General features: G+C 40.9%; 1 protein-coding gene across 1 annotated transcript; it reads right to left on the bottom strand.

Moving 5' to 3' along the window:
- Positions 1–562: 562 nt before the first annotated feature.
- On the bottom strand, positions 563–2,963 carry LOC134459013 (uncharacterized). The gene is made up of 2 exons (XM_063211369.1): positions 2,561–2,963; positions 563–1,446 (listed from the first exon to the last, which is right to left on the bottom strand). The coding sequence occupies exons 1-2, from the start codon at positions 2,826–2,828 to the stop codon at positions 1,052–1,054; spliced, it is 663 nt and encodes a 220-aa protein (XP_063067439.1). The 5' UTR covers positions 2,829–2,963; the 3' UTR covers positions 563–1,051.
- Between the last annotated feature and the right edge of the window lie 15,284 nt (positions 2,964–18,247).

Raw genomic sequence — 18,247 nt, 5'->3', positions numbered from 1 at the left:
ATTCAAGTACAGTAACAGCAGTCACTGAAGCAGTGTTTCATAAATGTACTGGCGCTGTGGGTGCTAAGATGATTTTCTTTACAGTGTGGGTCAAGTTGGGGCAATACAGCACATGCCCAAAGAAGCGCCACAGGCTCCCTACTCGCCATGAAGTAGGTGTGAAAATGTGACATTAGCACATGCTAGACATCTCATCACAGGTGCTTGATGTGTCATTTACTTGTAAAAGGTGTGAAAAGACACAGTTGCTTAACTGTTCAGAAAGCATTCCAGAGTGAAACATGCATTAAATGGCAGGTTTAACAGCTGCAGCCACAGCTAACAGTCTTGATTTGGGAGTTTCTGTTAAAACCTTTATTTAGGTTATGTAAGAGAATTTACCACATTAAGCAGCAGGAGCTTTTTTCACTAAGAAATGAGTTAATGGTAGAGCAATGTGACACGGTACCTTCCAAGGTGTCAATAAATGATGCTGATACCTTAAGGTATATGGCATAATTTCTTGATACCGCCCTGTTTGTATTGTATGTAATGAACACTGTATGTAATAAACATGTAATGATGACTTTTGACATCTGAGTCTTTTATTCAAACAACTAGGAACACGTGTATGAGGCAACTCACACATACACATAGAATCAACTGAATTGAAAAATCTAGGGAAGAAACATGTCCTGACAAACAAGGACAAAAGAAACTCCTGCACATGGTAGTAGAAGTGCTTAATAGTGCAGCAATGGTAATCGTAATAAACTGTACAAAAATGTCCTAATAGTAAATAATTATATAAAAGTAAACTTTGGGAAGGTAAGTATAAACATTGATCAGTCACAAATAATGTATGGCGGCCCAAGAAATAAGGCACTTGAACAACTTTGGTGGCCAACGGCTGGACACTGGACTCTAGCCAGTGCCAGGTGAATGGCAGCTCATCTCCTCAGCATTTCCTGTGCTGTGGCTGCTTATGCCCCACCCCCGTAACCTTCAATTCTAAACGGCCCCAATCTTCCCGCTTCATCTCTCCTCCTCCCTGTTCAGCTCGCCTTCTTACTCATCTTGTCTTCTTCCCGCGCTTCCCTCTTACACTTTTCTTCCTCTTCATCTCGCTTTCTTCCTCTCCCCTCTTCCTCTTTTTCTCCTCCTCTTCCTCTCTCTTCATCACATGTTCTTCCTCTTCCCTCTTCACCTTGTCTTCTTCCCCCACTTCCTTATCGATCTTCTCCTCCTTAATCTTTTGCTCCTCCTCATCCTCCCTCGTCACCTCATGCTCTTCCCCCTCCTCTTTCTTTAGGCTCTTCTCTTCCACCTCCTTCTTCACACCGTCTTCTTCCTCTTCCTTTTTAATCTTCACCTCCTCCTCTTCCATCTTCACCTCCTGTTCTTCCTTCACTTCCGTCTTCATTTTCTTCTTCTCGTCATCTTCCTTTTCTTGCCTCCTCATCTTTGCTGTTGATGAGAGGAATGGATAAAATTGATAATTAGGTTTATGCCAGACAACCAGTCTCAACAATGGACTAACATTAAACAAATTCCAAATCCACTTGAAACATTACAATAGGCCTACAAACAGTAGGCTACAGAGTTTAGTTCCTTAAACCATCAGCATTTTAAATGTCCAATTAAGTTAGTAAATTATATGTGGTGGTAAATGGCCGGTCTTTTCAGGTGAAATGTAGCAGATTTCCATGGAATTGGGGGACACTGTGGTGAATAGCATATTTTTAAACAATCAATGCTCAAAGTCACATGTCGAAATAGGGGAATATATATACCGTATATATATATATATATAATATTTAATATTTATAATATTTAGGCCTACATTAGTCATAGCATTAAGTTGCATTAGCAAACCGCTTCTTCAAACCTTCTTTGGTCATCTGTAGCATTGCCCTCTCCCACATGAAATGTCAAAGGTGACAAACCAGCAGTGCATTTCTCAGAAGCGTAGAACTAACAGTTGTTAGGCCCTACTTTGTTGGTTGCAATGCAATTTCCCATTGGCATTAGTCTACCCAAGTTGCTAACTGCTACAACCATGCTTTCGAGAAATGCGCCACATTGTGGCAGACAGTTTTCTGCGCAAGTTTTCCTTAGCCAAAGAGGATAAACGACACATTCCAGAAGATTTTATAGGGGTATTTTCCAATGCCGATTATGTCCAATTTGGTATGCTTGTATCTTCTTGCTATTCTTTGCTACTTAATACTGACTCAGGTGTATAGCCTAATTGTCTGACTCAGGTGTAACATTGTTCTAGAACAAATGAACATCATATGGGTTGATTGCTCTCAATGGTCGAGCGTCACTCACGTTGGCTGAGTCATGTCAATGTTGTCTGAACATAGTTGCACCAAGTGCACGTGTTGGTATCAACACAAAGATAAGTTAAATGCAAGACCGAAACAAAACGATTCGATGTAGCCTCTACTGTGGATGTGTTCGATGCAGCAGAAGTCTTTTCAATACCTACCTTGCACACAGCTGCCTGCACTGCCTTGGCTAGCATGACAATAAGTAGAAGATAGACATAATATTTGGGAGAAATTTTCGATCTTACCTGCATTTAACTTATCTTGGTGTTGATACCAACACGTGCACTTGGTGCAACTTGTACCGTCTTCGCTCCAGTCGTCCGAGTCCGCACAACAGTCCGAGTCCTCCGACTCCGATAGACTATCCCACTCGTCGCACGAGGAGAGCTCGCTACCGCTGAAGTCTGTACACACAGCAGTGGTTTCTCCATGCCTTTCCCATAGTTCGCCAACTTTTTTGCCTCGTCGGTTAAAAATATCCTCAATATACCCTCTATTACCTCTATCAGACATATCTCTGGTCAGGTTAGCCAAACTGAGTTTCTGATGCCGTTAACTGACCACTTGAACTGGCCCAAAGGAAACTAGCACGTACGGCACGCGCACCTCTCTCGTTTGTCTACTCTCGTCTGGTCCCGTGGTTTTCGCGCCAATTTAGACCAGAGTGAGTGACCTGTATGAGAGAGCGTATGTAGATCCCGAAGCGTTTGTATTTAGGATAATGGCTGGCTGGTGAAATTATTGGCTGGCTAGCTGGCTGGCTGGCTGCTGCAGCCACCAAAATGTTAATCAATGGCTCATGGTCTGCATTCTAGGCTACTGATTAATTAATAAGGTTGCAGTGGTTAGGCCCACACTAGATTTACACAACACAGGTTATTAATTAGGATTGTAGCCTGAAACAAATAACCTAGTGTAGGCTATTTATTTCAGCATATCACTGCTTGCTTCAGAATTTTTCACCCTCATACAAAAACTTTTTGAATCCAGTCAATGTCATTGTCACTGACAAAAAAAGATGAAGACTTTATTTTGTGCAGTGTAATCCGGTGAAAAATGTCGTCTTGCTGCTGCGTAGGCCTATATACACGCAGATGTTTGGTTTAGGGTTGGTTTAGGTTTGGGTACAATTTAGCTGTTCTTGGCAAAAGTAGGCTAAAGCAGCAGAAAGATTGCTTTACTGATGTTCTGTTTCCCATAGGCTTGCATTGCTACGTTTCATTTTGTTAAATTAGTATAGGCCTACTGTAAAACGGGGTCAGCTCTGTTCCCACAACCCAATAGTCCCACAGCTTATGGCCTGCTGCTCCATTTTTTCCAATTTCAAATTAGTCAAATATAGGCCCAATGTTCCACAACTTCATGTCCCCACATTTCCGAGAACATGCCTTTCCCCCACCACCATGGAAACAGGGCCTACATTCAGTGGTGTAGTCTACTTTTTTATGGTGGGTATACTGTAGGCTATATTTGAGCATTCTTTGAAGTGGATATACTGTATATATTTGTTCTATTAAAAACAATGGATCAATCAATTATATATATATATACTGAAATCCCTGAAATGAAATTTTAAGTGGGTATATACTCCGTATACCTGCGCTCTACGTAGACTACACCACTGCCTACATTTGAATGAAGTCTTAGAAATGGGTAGCCTACATGGAGTAACAATATGCTGTTGGATCAATAGGCCTAAAACAGTGATTCTCAAACTTTTTCAGGCCGAGGACCACTTTGTACCCCAAAATATGTTCAGGGACCACCTGTGAACTGAATAGACAGTTGACGGGTGCTAATTCGACACTGTTAATTTTGATACACATCCCTTACTTTTTATTACATCTACAAGACTTATTGTGGTGAAAATATGACTTGTAATAATTTTACAAATATAGCCTTTTAGCTTGTCTTGGAAAAGTAGAAATCCCCCTGTGGACCACCTGAGCTCTGTCGCGGACCACCAATGGTCCCCGGACCACACTTTGAGAATCACTGGCCTAAAATATTACGCTGAAACAGACACGCTCCCCTGTTAAACTATGGCAATGAAAACACAGACGAAAAATCCTATGCATTCTCATATTTTACTGGGACTTAAAGGTGCACCGTGTAATATTTTTTTTGTATCATTTCCAGAATCCATGATGCCCATTCACAAATGTTACCTTTTTTAACAAATACAAAAGTTTTCAATATGACTGGGAAAATTGCACTTTTCATACATGAAAAGGGGGATCTTCTCCATGGTTCGCCATTTTGAATTTCCAGAAATAGAATTTTTTTAGCTGCAAAACTTACTGTGCTTTGGTCATACTAAATATTGGCTTATTATTTCTTTATATGAATGAAAAGATCAAATTTGGCTATAGGCAGCACAGTTTCAATAACCAGCATAGTTGCAATACCTCTGGCCACAATTTTACGCTACTAACTAGAATCCACTAATCCAGGGATGGGGAACCTGTCTCGAGGGCCATTTGTGGCCCTTGAGGCCGTTTTATCTTGACCCGGTATAATTTTAATGTTATGCAGCTTCACATGAAATATGACATATTTTGTAAAGGAATATTAGAAAATATATTTGCAATACAAATTACGTTTTATTCAGGGGACATAAGGAAGACGGGGACTGTTTTAAAGGTGGCTGCCATTAGGCCTAAAAGTGCAGGGGGAAATCCTGGTTTGTGTTCATAGTACGGCCTTCTGAGGACTTTTACGGCCCTCGGACGAATTGGAAGTGGCCCCTCGAATGAAAAAGGTTCTGCACCCTGCACTAAACCCTTAATGCTTTTTTTTTTTTTTTTTACATTCTTGGCATACCGGTATGCACTTGTGTTTCTGTGTATTTCTTATGCGCTTTGTATTTCCAAAAATAGACATTTTTACCTGCAAAACTTACTGAACTTTTGATCACACTAGTAAATACTAGTTTATTACTTGTACATATTCATGAAAACATCAAATTTGGCAATAGGCAGCACAATTTCAATGAGAAACGTGGTTGCAACACATATTCTGGCCACAATCTTACACATGAAGCTCTAAGTTACAACACATTTTTCTAACTGTAGGCCTAGCCTATTCTGGATTCAGTGTGGTGGGCCAGAACAAAAACTATTCCTGGACCTGTCTGTATGCTGCCGAAATACCTGACTGGAGGTGGGTTTTTTTTTTTTAAAGTGACATTGTGTGAGATTTTTGGTTGTTTATTTCCAGAATTCATGTTGCCCATTCACTAATGTCCCCTTTTTCATGAATACTTACCACCACCATCAAATTCAAGTATTCATTATGACTGGAAAAATGGCACTTTTCATACATATAAAGGGGACCTTTTCCATGGTCCGCCATTTTGAATTTCCAAAAAATAGCCATTTTTAGCTGCAAAAATGACTCTACTTGGACCATACTAGAAAATATTTGTTTATTACTCAGTAAACTTTCATGTAAATATCAAATTTGGTGATAGCCAACCCAGTTTCAATGAGCAGCATACTTGCAGTACCTTTTTTGACCAATTCCTGCTCAGTGTCCCTCTTTTGTCCCCCTTCATATAGAACTAGGCTAAACTGCTGTTAAATGTTCCCAATGAAAGCCTGGGTTTCTCTGTGTTCATCAAGGCATCTGTGAACACTGTCAGTGAACAACTCATTGGATTCCTTCCCATGCACTTTCTCATTCCTGCATCATTGCAGATAAGGCAGTGAGTCATAGAAAATGAGCCTCAATGCTAAATGGGGCTTCATTGAGAGCGTCACCACTCAAATGCCAACATGTTGGTGACTGACGATGACTATCAGAACATGCCAAGAAATGGGCCTACTCCCCTCAGTGAGGAACCATATAAATTCTTTTGTAGGATAAAGTACCGGTAGGCCTGTATGGGAAGAATTGATTGACGTCATGTTAAAGAGATGAAAATCCAACTATTTCCAAGTACTAGGAGTTTGTTTAATTGTTCAATGAGTAATTTCTCACAAGGTAACATTTTGTTCTCCAAAACAAATCTCCAAAACGGAATAAAACACAAAAAGCAAAACAATAAGCTCAACGTCCTTCAAAAAAACGAGCCTAAAATTACTTCTTTGAAATACGCTAAATGATAAAGTTCAAAGTCCAGGCTAATGACATTGCTTCAATGGATGTCATTTCTTTGCATATATGCTAATCAAATCATACATTTTGTTGATGGTGGGATTCATGACAGCGGTCCTCTCGTCCTCCGGCACCGTCCTCAGGATGTCTGCAACCATGTACCCAAACCTGGTGCAATAATCCCTGGGCTGTGCCAGCTTCTGTTGAAGGACAAGACGACTTTCCCTAAAGCGTGCCAAGCGCTTGTGTAGGCCCACCTCCTCCAGGCGCTTACGCTTCCTCGGTCTGACCGCCACCGGGGGAGCCGAGGTGGCGTCCTCCGTAGACAGCTTGTCTTCTTCTTCCTCTTCTTCTTCATCTTCTTCCTCTTCTTCATCCTCTTCGCTTGAGGACAGGTTGTCGGACAGGTTGTCGTCTTCACTCAAGGACAGACCATCTGACAGACCATCGTCTCCACTTGAGGACAGGCCGCTGCAGCTGCTGGTGTTGGTGTTGGACAACTCCTTCTCCTCGCTCCAAATTTGGTCTTCCTCAGGCCCGTGGTCTTCTTTGACTGACAGCTCTCTGTCCTCAAAAAGTCTGCTAGCCATGGTGAGTTCCGAGTTCAGAGAGAATCTGCTGTGTGGGGAAGCACTGAGGAAATCTCCTGTTTTAAATCTGTTGTAGGTCTTTCACACTTGTCCCACCCCTTTGTGTTGAGCAAATGAGGTCCTAAGCTTTGTTCCTTAGTACCTCCTCCAGCCCCACCCCTAGGGCTGCCCCTGGGCTCGATCGCGATGAAGCCATGCTGCTTTTGCTAGGCAGCATGCATACACACTTTGCCAGTTTGATGCATTGTGGTTAGAAAATTCTAACCAGAATTCATCAAACTGGCAAAGTGAGCATGCTCGTTGCTTAGCAAAAGCAGCACTGCTTCATCATGAAAGTAATTGCAAGATGGTGCAATGCTCTTTTATAGTAAGAGAATAAGCTACACAGTGTGGTCTCTTTTACATGTAACTTGTAAATTGACATGGGCAAAACCTGAAAGCTGTGGATTTGTTAAAGCAAAGACAGCAAATATAACATTCTTGATATACTGTATGTGCTGTTGTCATTTGTATTTGCTGTCATCATGACATATTACTTCCTGGTACGAGGTCACAAGCACAAGTGGAGGAAGCCAGGTCGCATATTGGAACTTACCCTAAGAGGCGCAGCATTACTCAGAGGGGGATGGGTGGGAGGGGCACTTCACAGAACAATCATGTAAAGTGCCCATCACAGCACACAAAAGAAAAGTATCCAGGTACCACCATAGAAAGTTCACACCTGCAGGCAATTCTGTGTGCCTTTGCTGCATTCAGCCCAGCACATCAATCCTGTTGAGGACTGAACACAGAAAAAAGTGTAAAACTGAAACAAATTAAATGACAATAAAAGCAGATGTATGAAGTATGCATTTCAAACAAAAAGTGCATGCCAATAAACTGGTAAGTCCCTCTGTGGTGGAAAAGCCTTGGCTGACGACTGCTTGAACCTGAAATGAGGGAAACAATTGTATAGGTAATCGAATTTAGTCATGTAATACCTTAGAGCACAGCTTCCTAACTCAGTGGTTTTCAAAGTGGGGGCCGGGGACCCCTGTGGGGGCGCGAGGAGGTGCTAGGGGGGCCGTGGCAGGGTAGAGTAGAGTAGAGTAACTTTATTGATCCCCAGGGGGAAATTCAGGTATCCAGTAGCTTACATAAATACACAAATACACAAAAGCCCACATGGACATTTCAAGACAAAAATAAACACAGGAATAGTCATCAGGGTGGGGAAAATAAAATAAAATAATAGAGATAAATGTAGAAAAGGTAATTGTGCAAAAAGACATTCTGTGAGTTGGGATAGACCAAAGCAGAAAAAAACATACTCTGTCAGTTAAGGTAGACAACAAGTGTTGATGGATACATCTATGATATAGTATAGTATGTAGAAGTAGGCAGTGTACAGAGTATGATAGGGGTTGAACATTCTTACAATGTCACAGTAAAGTACAGGTAAGTGTTTTAGGCAAGCACACACACACACCACACACACACACACACACACACACCACACACCACACACACACACACACACACACACACACACACACACACACACACACACACACACACACACAAAGAGGTTCCCCAGTAACTGGGCCAGCTCCGACAGATCACAGTATTTGCTTGTGGTAAGCAGGAAAAACAAGTATGTCCAGTGGTCAAGGGTCAAAAGTTCCTTAGTGCAGTTATTGGACAGCACACGCACACGCACACACACGCACACACGCACACTCACACACACACACACACACACACACACACACACACACACACACACACACACACCAAACACACACACACACACACACACACACCAAGAGATTTCCCGGGCTGGGCCAGCTCTGGCATCTCAGGCAGTCCAGTCCCCTATGATGATGTTCTTCTTAGTGTCCTTCTGTGTGTTGTTAAACAGCTGAATTGCCCATGGGACAAAGGACTTCCTTAGTCTGTCAGTCCTGCAGGTGAAAGCACGGAGTCTGTGGCTGAACAGGGTGGCAGGAAAGGCAAAATAAATAATTGGATAAATTGAATAGCTAAAATAAACCACAAATAATCCCTTTTGTTATGAACTGCATTGTTATAATCTACTGCATTTCTGAGTCAGTTCCGCATTGGGATTTATAAAATAATGATAATGATAATGATACTAATGTTCAAAGACCTAGACTATTGTGGGATATAAAGGGGTGCGCAAAAATAGTGTGGCGCCACCTATGTAAGGGGGGCCTTGGCAAGAATCTACTGCTAGGCCTATGGTGGGGGCGTGTCATGGTTAAGATGGAGGTCCTAACCAACATAAACCTATGATGTATTTGTATCACCTGATTTTCACCAGATGTATGTACCTATAGCTCTGCCAGGACTGGCGAGGACAAAAAATCGGCCCAGTTATTTGTGTGTACTCTACTCTAAATTGTTAATAAGTCTGTAAGAAAACATTAAAAAAACAATATATCGGCCCCTGCACTACCTGCACACACCAGGGAATATGTATGCCAGATTTACCTCAGGCACTGTATGAGGACAACATTCATCTAATGACGGTCAGATTAGTATTTGTTGGCCTAATGTCTGTGTGTACTGTTGTGTCCTATAATCATACCGTTGTTGACAGTTTTAAACGTAATTGGCTCTTGGCTCTACGGACGCCACTTGTCTTTCTCAGTGTCTAACAAGAATGAGGCAGGAGAGGTGTCAGTAAGGGCAAACTGCTTCAGATCTATGAAGAAAAGGGAGGCACCACATGGACTGAGTGTAGGGAAATACTAGGAAATGTTTCCTATTTGAATAAATACGCCCCTAAACGGCAGTAACTTTTGCGACACCTGGTGGTGTTTTTGTCCAGTGTTGTAGATGCAGGTGAAGCATAGGCTGCTTCTGGCTTTGCGGTGAAAGGACATAGTTGTTGTCATGATTTATTCAAATTAAATTCATTGAATGTATGACTGCAAGTGCAGGTACATGACTGTGTATAATATAAACTTAAATAAGCAAAATGTAGATTATGTAGGCCATAATCTATTAAGAAAACCTGGCTGAAGTATAGGCATAGTATAACTAAATAGTATCACTAAATAGTTTAGATTTTTGGTATACTTTATACATTATACTACCAGGCCTAAGTGCAACAACATGTTTTCCCCAGGTTGTTCTGAAAGACAGCAAGCTGTCCCACACATGCTCATGTGTAGCCGGCCTTGCCTTGTGCAACCATGTTGGAGCCCTGCTGTATCAGTCCGCCGATTACTGCCAGACTGACAGACTGCTGTACCACCCACATTAAGCTGCACGGACACGGAACAGCAGTAGCATAAGCCTTGGACTCAGGTTTAGACCACAAATATATTCACAAACTGTTGATTGTTGCACTAATCATGAATCACACAACTAAGAAACACAATTTTAACTGTTGTTTTGCATATAGGGCTTCAAACCTGGTCCAGTCAATGAAATGACAATTATATCAGCAACACTGAGAGATAGGCGACTGACTGAAGGAATAAGGTTAACCCTTGTGTTGTGTTCGTAAGCTGCATACACCTGTGGTGTTCGGGTCATTTTTGACCCGTGATAACAAAACTCAGCCATAAAATACCCCAAAACACTAGTTATCATCAAATATTGTTTTTCATCTCATGGCTAACTTGGTATGTATTCATATCCATGGAAATATTACTTTATGTATTCATCTTTTTGACTTTACTGGCCTTTTATCTTACATTATGCAAATCGTTTTTGATGACCAAAACTATCAAAATCTGCATAAATTCACTATTAATACCTCCTAAAGTGATACAATTAGTGGTTATGTTGTCCATGTATTACAGCTGATATGAGAGTACAACAACCCCCAAATTTATTTTATTGGTTTTTCTCTAATATTGAAAAATATCATCAATAGTGGCATTTGTGGTGTTGAGGTCCAAACCAACCCAAAGAGATTTATAGCAGGATAAAGACCAAATGTCAACTAAATTAGTTTTTCAGTGCATAAAATCAATGTTTAAATATGTTGACTTGGTGTTTTTCAATATTTATATGATTTTAGTGTGGTAAATATACAAAATAACAATTCTGTCCGAGTCACAGCTATTCTGCCAATCTAATGCAAAGGTATTGGAAATGAACACCTCAATGAACATGAAAAAAGTCACACTATTCATCTGAATCCCCTATGCCATGAACATGGACCATTATGTCATTGCCACATCAACTTTATGGAAAGTATAAGACCAGTTTTACAGGTTTGGGTGCCATTATGAATTTTTGATACGTTTTTTGGAAAAAATAATGTGCAAAAATGTATTTTGTTAACAAATGTGCAAAAAATCTCATTATATAATGCAGAAATGGATTCCCTGACCATGAAAACATATGAGTAGACACCAGAAATACATCTGTACTCCTTTCACAACAGGAGATATGACATATTGACTACAGGGGGTCTTTTTTCTCAGACCTCACTGAGCTTTTTTTCCCCCTCACAAACTATGAATCAAGCGAAAGGGAGTTTTTCCTCACCCCTGATGCCACCAGGGGCCGCACCTGAGCGCCCAATCTCTGTGTGACTATCTATGACTTATGATAGGCCCAGCCACTATGGACCTTACACATCTAAGAATCCTGGTCCTAACCTACGTTGACCTTATGACTCTACATTCTCTGTCTATCTCTTCTTCCTCTGCCTTCCTGCTTTTTCTGCCTCTCCTCTATACCTCTCCTTTTAAATCTATCTCTAACAATGTTTTTTCCCATTTGTTAAGCACTTTGAGTTACATGCCTTGTATGACACAGTGCTATACAAATACAATTATTATTATTATTATTATTATTATATTGTAGTGTATGGGACTGTCCGGCGGCCATATTGGATTTGTGATATCAAAAAGCTGGCAAAAAAAAAGTTCAGGCAAGAAATATATTTTCCTCACCATAAATCACCAAACTGAAGACAAAGGGCAACCAACAGCTTTTCAGAAATGCATAAAACAACCTAAAATCTATACCGGGTCAATTTTGACCCCCGAACACCACAGATGTAACTTTTTTTTTTTTGGACCTTTAAAATTTACTAAAATGATAAAACATATTTTTTTTGTATTGAAATGATTGTGACTGAGGATTAGATGAAGCCTTATTCCAAGAAAATAAAGGAAAGTGTGTTTTTTTCACACTAAAACTTGAAAACGGGTCAAAAATGACCCGAACACAACATAAGGGTTAAGACATGCAACAACTAGAATGTTAAAAAAATAAGTTTGCAATGTAATATAAACTTAAATTATATTAAAAACAAATCATTTAACTGTACATGTCATGTACATGAATATGTGTTGTGATTTCAGGAGTAACTTGTACAAAGCAGCAAGCAACATGACCTGCGAGCTTCCAGACATGACCCTTTCACACCTGAAGTCTGCATATGAAGGGATGCCCAGGGAAACTGCTCCCCTCATCACCACCATGGAGGTCTCAAGTGATGTCCCTCTGGTAGACTGCACCTTTGGAAAGGTCCAAGAAGGGAGTCTCCTCTCCTACTTCCTCCCACTAGGAAACCCTCCAAAAACCACCTTGCATGCCATCGCACCACCAAGACCATCCCTACCTTTGGAGGACTACCACTTGGAACCCAGAAAGTGTTCCTTTGTTTTCACATTCCACCAACAACTCCATATAGCGTCTTTGGAAACCCCATACAGCATGGCAAAACAAATTGAGGAGAGCACAAGGCAGCAAACGTCAGTGCAGGAATGGCACCTCTTAAGAAGGCAAAGAGTGACATCGTCAAGGTTTAGGTATGTGATGTTTTCATGGCTAATGTTATGACTGTACTTACACCTACTGTACAGTGTATGCATGCACACTGTATGGACACCAAATTGTTATATTTTTATATCTCACATGTTCTTTCTATTCTATTTCCTATGTGTTTCAGAGAAGTCTGTCATGTGAGAGGCGTGTCCTCTGCCGAGAGTGGGTTGAGTGTTAAGCAATCAAGATACTGAACACTCAACCCACTCTCCCTCCACTGTCAGCCTCTAGCCAGCAAGGCCACTGACACCCCCCCCCCCATCCCCACCACCATATCTGCGACTGAACATTCCACCTGCACTACTATATTTGTGACTGAACTTTCAACCTGCACTAACTCAAAAACATGCGCGCGCACACACACACACACACACACACACACACACACACACACACACACACACACACACACACACTGTACTTTCTGCACTAAACCCAAACATACACACACTGACACACAACTCACACACACACACACACACACACAGACACACACACCGCACCTTCTACCTGCACTAAACACACACACACACACACACACACACACACACACACACACACACACACACACACACACACACACACACACACACACACACACACACACACTGCTGCTGGTGTACTTGATAGACCTATTTTAATATTTATTTATTTTTCTTCAAAATGCTACTATTACTATGTCAGAACGCTATAAAGGACTTTTAGGAAAAGCACAACAATTACCTCCTCTTATAGTCCGGCAGCCAAAAGCCAAATATCAGCCGAACCCAGTTTCGTCTGATAAAGTTTTTTTCTTTGCAGTTTGTGGTTGCCTAAGGTGTACCTATTAAGATTCCAGACGATGCCCGGTGATATCCCTTGAGCATTTTCAGATATTGAGCCTTTTATGCTTGATGTGCTGCAGCCATAGATTACAACAGTCTTTGGCTCCCAATTCATGTTATGCTGACCAAATACCCTATACCATACTTATTTTGTGTTTGTTTACATGGTGGGATGTGTATAAGAACAGGTGGTGAGGTATGTACATCAGTGGGGGTGGGGTCATGCATGTTTGGGGGCGGGGCATTCACCCAAAAAGCCTGATTTTCCAAGTCGGAGACACAAAGGCCAACATTTCGCCAAACGTGGCTTTATATCTCATAGTGGGTTGTTTGGTTTTGCTGTTTGTAGTTGTCCAACACTTACCCATCAGGATAAGAGTGGGTGATGTGCCAATTTCAGATATTAACCCTTTCATGTTGATTTCGCTGCAGCCATAGCCCACAAGCTTTTGACAGCTTCATAACTGCACTATGATTAACCATAGAGCATTCTGGGTGGTAGCAGGCCCGTTTCTAGGATTTTGGGGGCCCTAGGCAAAGGGGTTGTCAGGGCCCTAGTTTTTTTTTTGTAAGCGGGGGGAGAGGGGGGGGGGATGCAATCTATGATAACTAGTCCCTACAGTTCATTGTATGAAACTTTATGAAGAAAGACCTGGGCAAATATAGCCCATTCCATTCAGTAGGCTCCGCTCATGAAGTAGGCTAATTAAATGTTCAGTTTAACCTGGCCTGTCTCACATGAGAGTATGCCTATATGGCCCAATCAGATTTTTTGACCCTACCACGAAAATCATGATCTGCATTGCCAATCACAAATAAAGAAAGGTCTAATCTTTCCAACCACTTTTAAAATCTAACCAAGGGTGCTCCATTTGTGCAAAAACACCTTTTGGCAATTGACATTTTCACGTCGCTGTCGCTTATGCAAACCTATTGGAAGGGGGGCCCCCTCGAGCAGGGGGCATTAGGGAGGCGCTGTTGCTTCCCTCGCAGCAGAGCCCTTCATAAAGATGGCATTGCCTTATTATAAAGCTATTTCAAATCGTCGTTGCTGTTGGGTCCATAACCTGTCGTCCTTGGGGGCCCCACCTACTCGGGGGCCCTAGGCAACTGCCTACATTGCGTACCTTAACGCAACGGGCCTGGGTGGTAGGCCTGCCACATCAAAGTGGAGAAAGTGTCCTCGTACCAAATAAATTTTAGACAATTACATAACTAGCTGTTTGTCAAGCAGAAATATGTAACATTTAGGCGAATATTGGTAGTGTCAGCTTAGACATACCCAGAAAGGATTACTAATTCAACACAGAATTTAATGTAAGTAATAAGTAATGTAAGTAATAATTACATAATTTTTGGCTGATTATTTGTTTGCCTACAAAGTACATCATTTCAGTGGTGGTCGTATTAACATGGAAAGAGATCAAATTAAAAATGTAAATCCACAAAATGACATTGTAATTGACCTTTTACCAGCCCATGCCATATCAGGGTGTGACACTGCGGCATCCTATTTTGGTATTGGTAAAGGCTCTGTTATCAAGACCCTAAAAGCTGGATATCACTTGACATCAATTGGTAATGTGCTGGCACCATTCCAACAACTTTCCAGTGAGGCCACTAACTTTGTGTCGGCATGTTATGGCATTCCAGACAGTATCAGCATGTCACATACAAGGTTGGTGGTATGGGGAAAAAAGAATGGGAAAGGTCATTTATCTTCACCTAACCTGGCTGCTCTTCCACCAACAACAGAGGCATTTCTTGAGAATGTGAAAAGGGCTCATTTTCAAGCAATATTGTGGAGGACATTGGTTCACACTCCACCTGAACTATCTCCTGAACCATTTGGATGGAAGAAAGACCCATGCAACAAAGCACTGATACCAATAAGTGTTCCAGAAAATGTCAAAGTGGCACCAGACTACATTTTACAGATGATTAGATGTGGTTGCAAGAGTAAAAGCCCCTGCAATTCTAAGAAATGTAGCTGTGCTGTAAACAGTGTGCCTTGCACCATTTTCTGTGCATGTTTTCGGCTGGGATGCTGCCGAACCAATGTTGTGTGAGCTTTACTGTGTGTGTGTGTGTGTGTGTGTGTGTGTGTGTGTGTGTGTGTGTGTGTGTGCGTGTGCGTGTAGTGTATATAATGTAGGCTATAGGTGTTTTAGGTGTTAAGGACTGTATGTTGTATAGGTGTAGACAGGTCTTTCTGTGCGAATTTAAATGCATGTACATGTCTTATTTGATGGCTTTATGGACTTTTAAGTGATCATTTAATACCAGTCAGGATACACTGGATTGACTTAATTTTTTGACTCAACAGTATATATAATGTATAGCTGTTTTCCTATGTTTAGACCTCTCTCTCTCTCTCTCTCTCTGAGCGTGCGTGCGGTACTGTATGTTGCAGTGTATATAGGTCTTTCTGTGTAAATTTAAATGCATGTACAGATCTTATTTGATGGCTTTATGGATTTAAGTGATCATTCAATACCAGTCTGGATACACTGGATGTATGTCATTTCTTTACTCATTTTTGGAACAGGCAACGACTGCTCACCAGTTACCCCCACACTCTGTTGTTCTTTTTTTTGGGGGGGGGGTTCTTTTATGTTGGCTATTTGTGGTAGGCTACCTGTGTTAGGCTACCTACCGGCGATATTGTCATGTATGTTGTCATGATGTGATGTTATGCAGGATCTCATAATGCACAATCCGTTCCATACTTTACAGTCTTATTCTAAGCAATGTTGTGAATGTTTTTACTGAGGCATTTGTTGATTTGTCATTCATGACCTGATTTATATAACTAAATGCATAAAAATAGGCCGAAATCGCATTTTTTAAGGTTATTAGCAGTATTTTCTCTGTACTTGGATAACAAAAGGAGATAGCCACAATTAACCACAGTAAATATTCTTGTATGTACGATATTAACAAAATAAAAAAGGAATTTTGAAGCTGGCATTTTCAGGTGGTCAGATTCATTGCATCAAAATATATGCAAATTAGTGCATATTTAATTAGATAATAGCCTAATTAGCATATTCAAACATAAAATATAGAAAACTTGTAATACATTTTTTTCTCCAATTCATACGAGTAATCATCTGATAAAGTTTCATATTGATATCTGCAAGTTAAAAAAAAATACCCTATTCACCTACAGTGTCTCGCCTTATTTGTGGAATTGCTGTTATGAAAGGGTTAATTATTACCCCATATTGGGTTTGTTTCAATAAGGGCAGTGTTAAGGCAGTCCAATGTGAATGTTTTTCAGGTAATATAAGCAATTTGGTACATTTTGTAACATTATTCACAGTAATATTAGGTGTCTTTAGTTTTTTTGTCATAATTTGCATTTATGGGACAATAAAGGCTCAAAATCTGGAAATGCTCAAGGGATATCACCGGGCATCGTCTGGAATCTTGAAGACTTGCCTAAAATCTATCAGATAAAGCAAAAAAAAAAACTTTATCAAAGAAATCTGGGTTCAACCCCACGGCTCCCGGACTATTAATGTATGTTCTCTACAAGTCTTCTGTTGTCCAGTCTTGCACTTTAAATGTCTGTATGAGCACTGTCTATGTCCATACTGTCTTATGTCCATGTATAAGTACTGTCTATGTCTATACTGTCTATGTCCTTACCTAGATTAGTCTATGTCTGCATGGGAAAGCAAGAAATGTAATTTCAAATTCTTTGTATGACCAGTGCATGTAAAGAAATTGACAATAAAACCTACTTGACTTGACTACTTGAGAGCCTGGCTCTCAGGATTTCGCGGCCAGGTTGCCAGACAGCAGAAATGAAGAGAGGCCTTCAATTGGAGCCCAAGGCAATCGAAATGTACTGCATGGAAAGAGACGTCAACCATTACCCCTGCGGCTTCCTAGTACACCCTGAGGCACCATGGCTGGGATCTTCACCTTACGGTGTTATCTATGACCCAAAAGCGGAGCCCCTGTTTGGGCTGGTAGAGGTAAAGTGCCCCAATGTGAGGAGCCGCGTCGACTGTGCCTACCTGAAGAGCGTAGATGGCACGCTACAGCTCAAGAAAACCCATTGGTATTACTGGCAAGTTTAGGGCCAACTCTTGATTAGTGGACTGAAATGGTGTGATTTTGTTGTGTACACAGAGGATGATCTGTTCATCCAGAGAATTGAGAGAGACGAGGAGATTTTAGCAGCAATCAAGGAAAAGGCTGACCACTTCTTTTTTATGTATATTTACCGACAACTTTGTAGAAGTATCATAATTATCCGCACACTACTTTTAACAATGTTATGTTCTTGCAATGTTTGAGAAATGCCACAATACACTGTTTCATGCTTACATCTATGACTATTTATTGTACTTACATTTTATATATAAAAACAATTAACTGAATGACATCAATGAACACCACAAATGACTTCTCTGCATAAATGACTATAAATAATCTACTTTGCCCAAGCTTTAACCAGGGGTTGATTCTCATAATTGAGGAGAAGACATGCAACCATAAACAACTGATTTATATTACCAAACACATTAAGTGGTATGTCATAGTGAAAGAACTGGTGTTCTTTCAATCTCCTAATCACCCGCTCCACATGGACCCTGAGTTGTGCAAT

The sequence above is a fragment of the Engraulis encrasicolus genome, chromosome 11 (assembly GCF_034702125.1).
Source record: "Engraulis encrasicolus isolate BLACKSEA-1 chromosome 11, IST_EnEncr_1.0, whole genome shotgun sequence".
Taxonomy (NCBI): Eukaryota; Metazoa; Chordata; class Actinopteri; order Clupeiformes; family Engraulidae; genus Engraulis; species Engraulis encrasicolus.
This window is presented reverse-complemented; position numbering and strand designations above follow the sequence as displayed.

Excerpts from the sequence above, each read along its gene's own strand:
- LOC134459013 (XM_063211369.1), bottom strand. The coding sequence starts at position 2,828 with ATGTCTGATAGAGGTAATAGAGGGTATATTGAGGATATTTTTAACCGA. Across the intron at positions 1,447-2,560 it reads CCAAGATAAGTTAAATGCAG|CAAAGATGAGGAGGCAAGAA; the intron begins GTAAGATCGAAA and ends TCTCATCAACAG.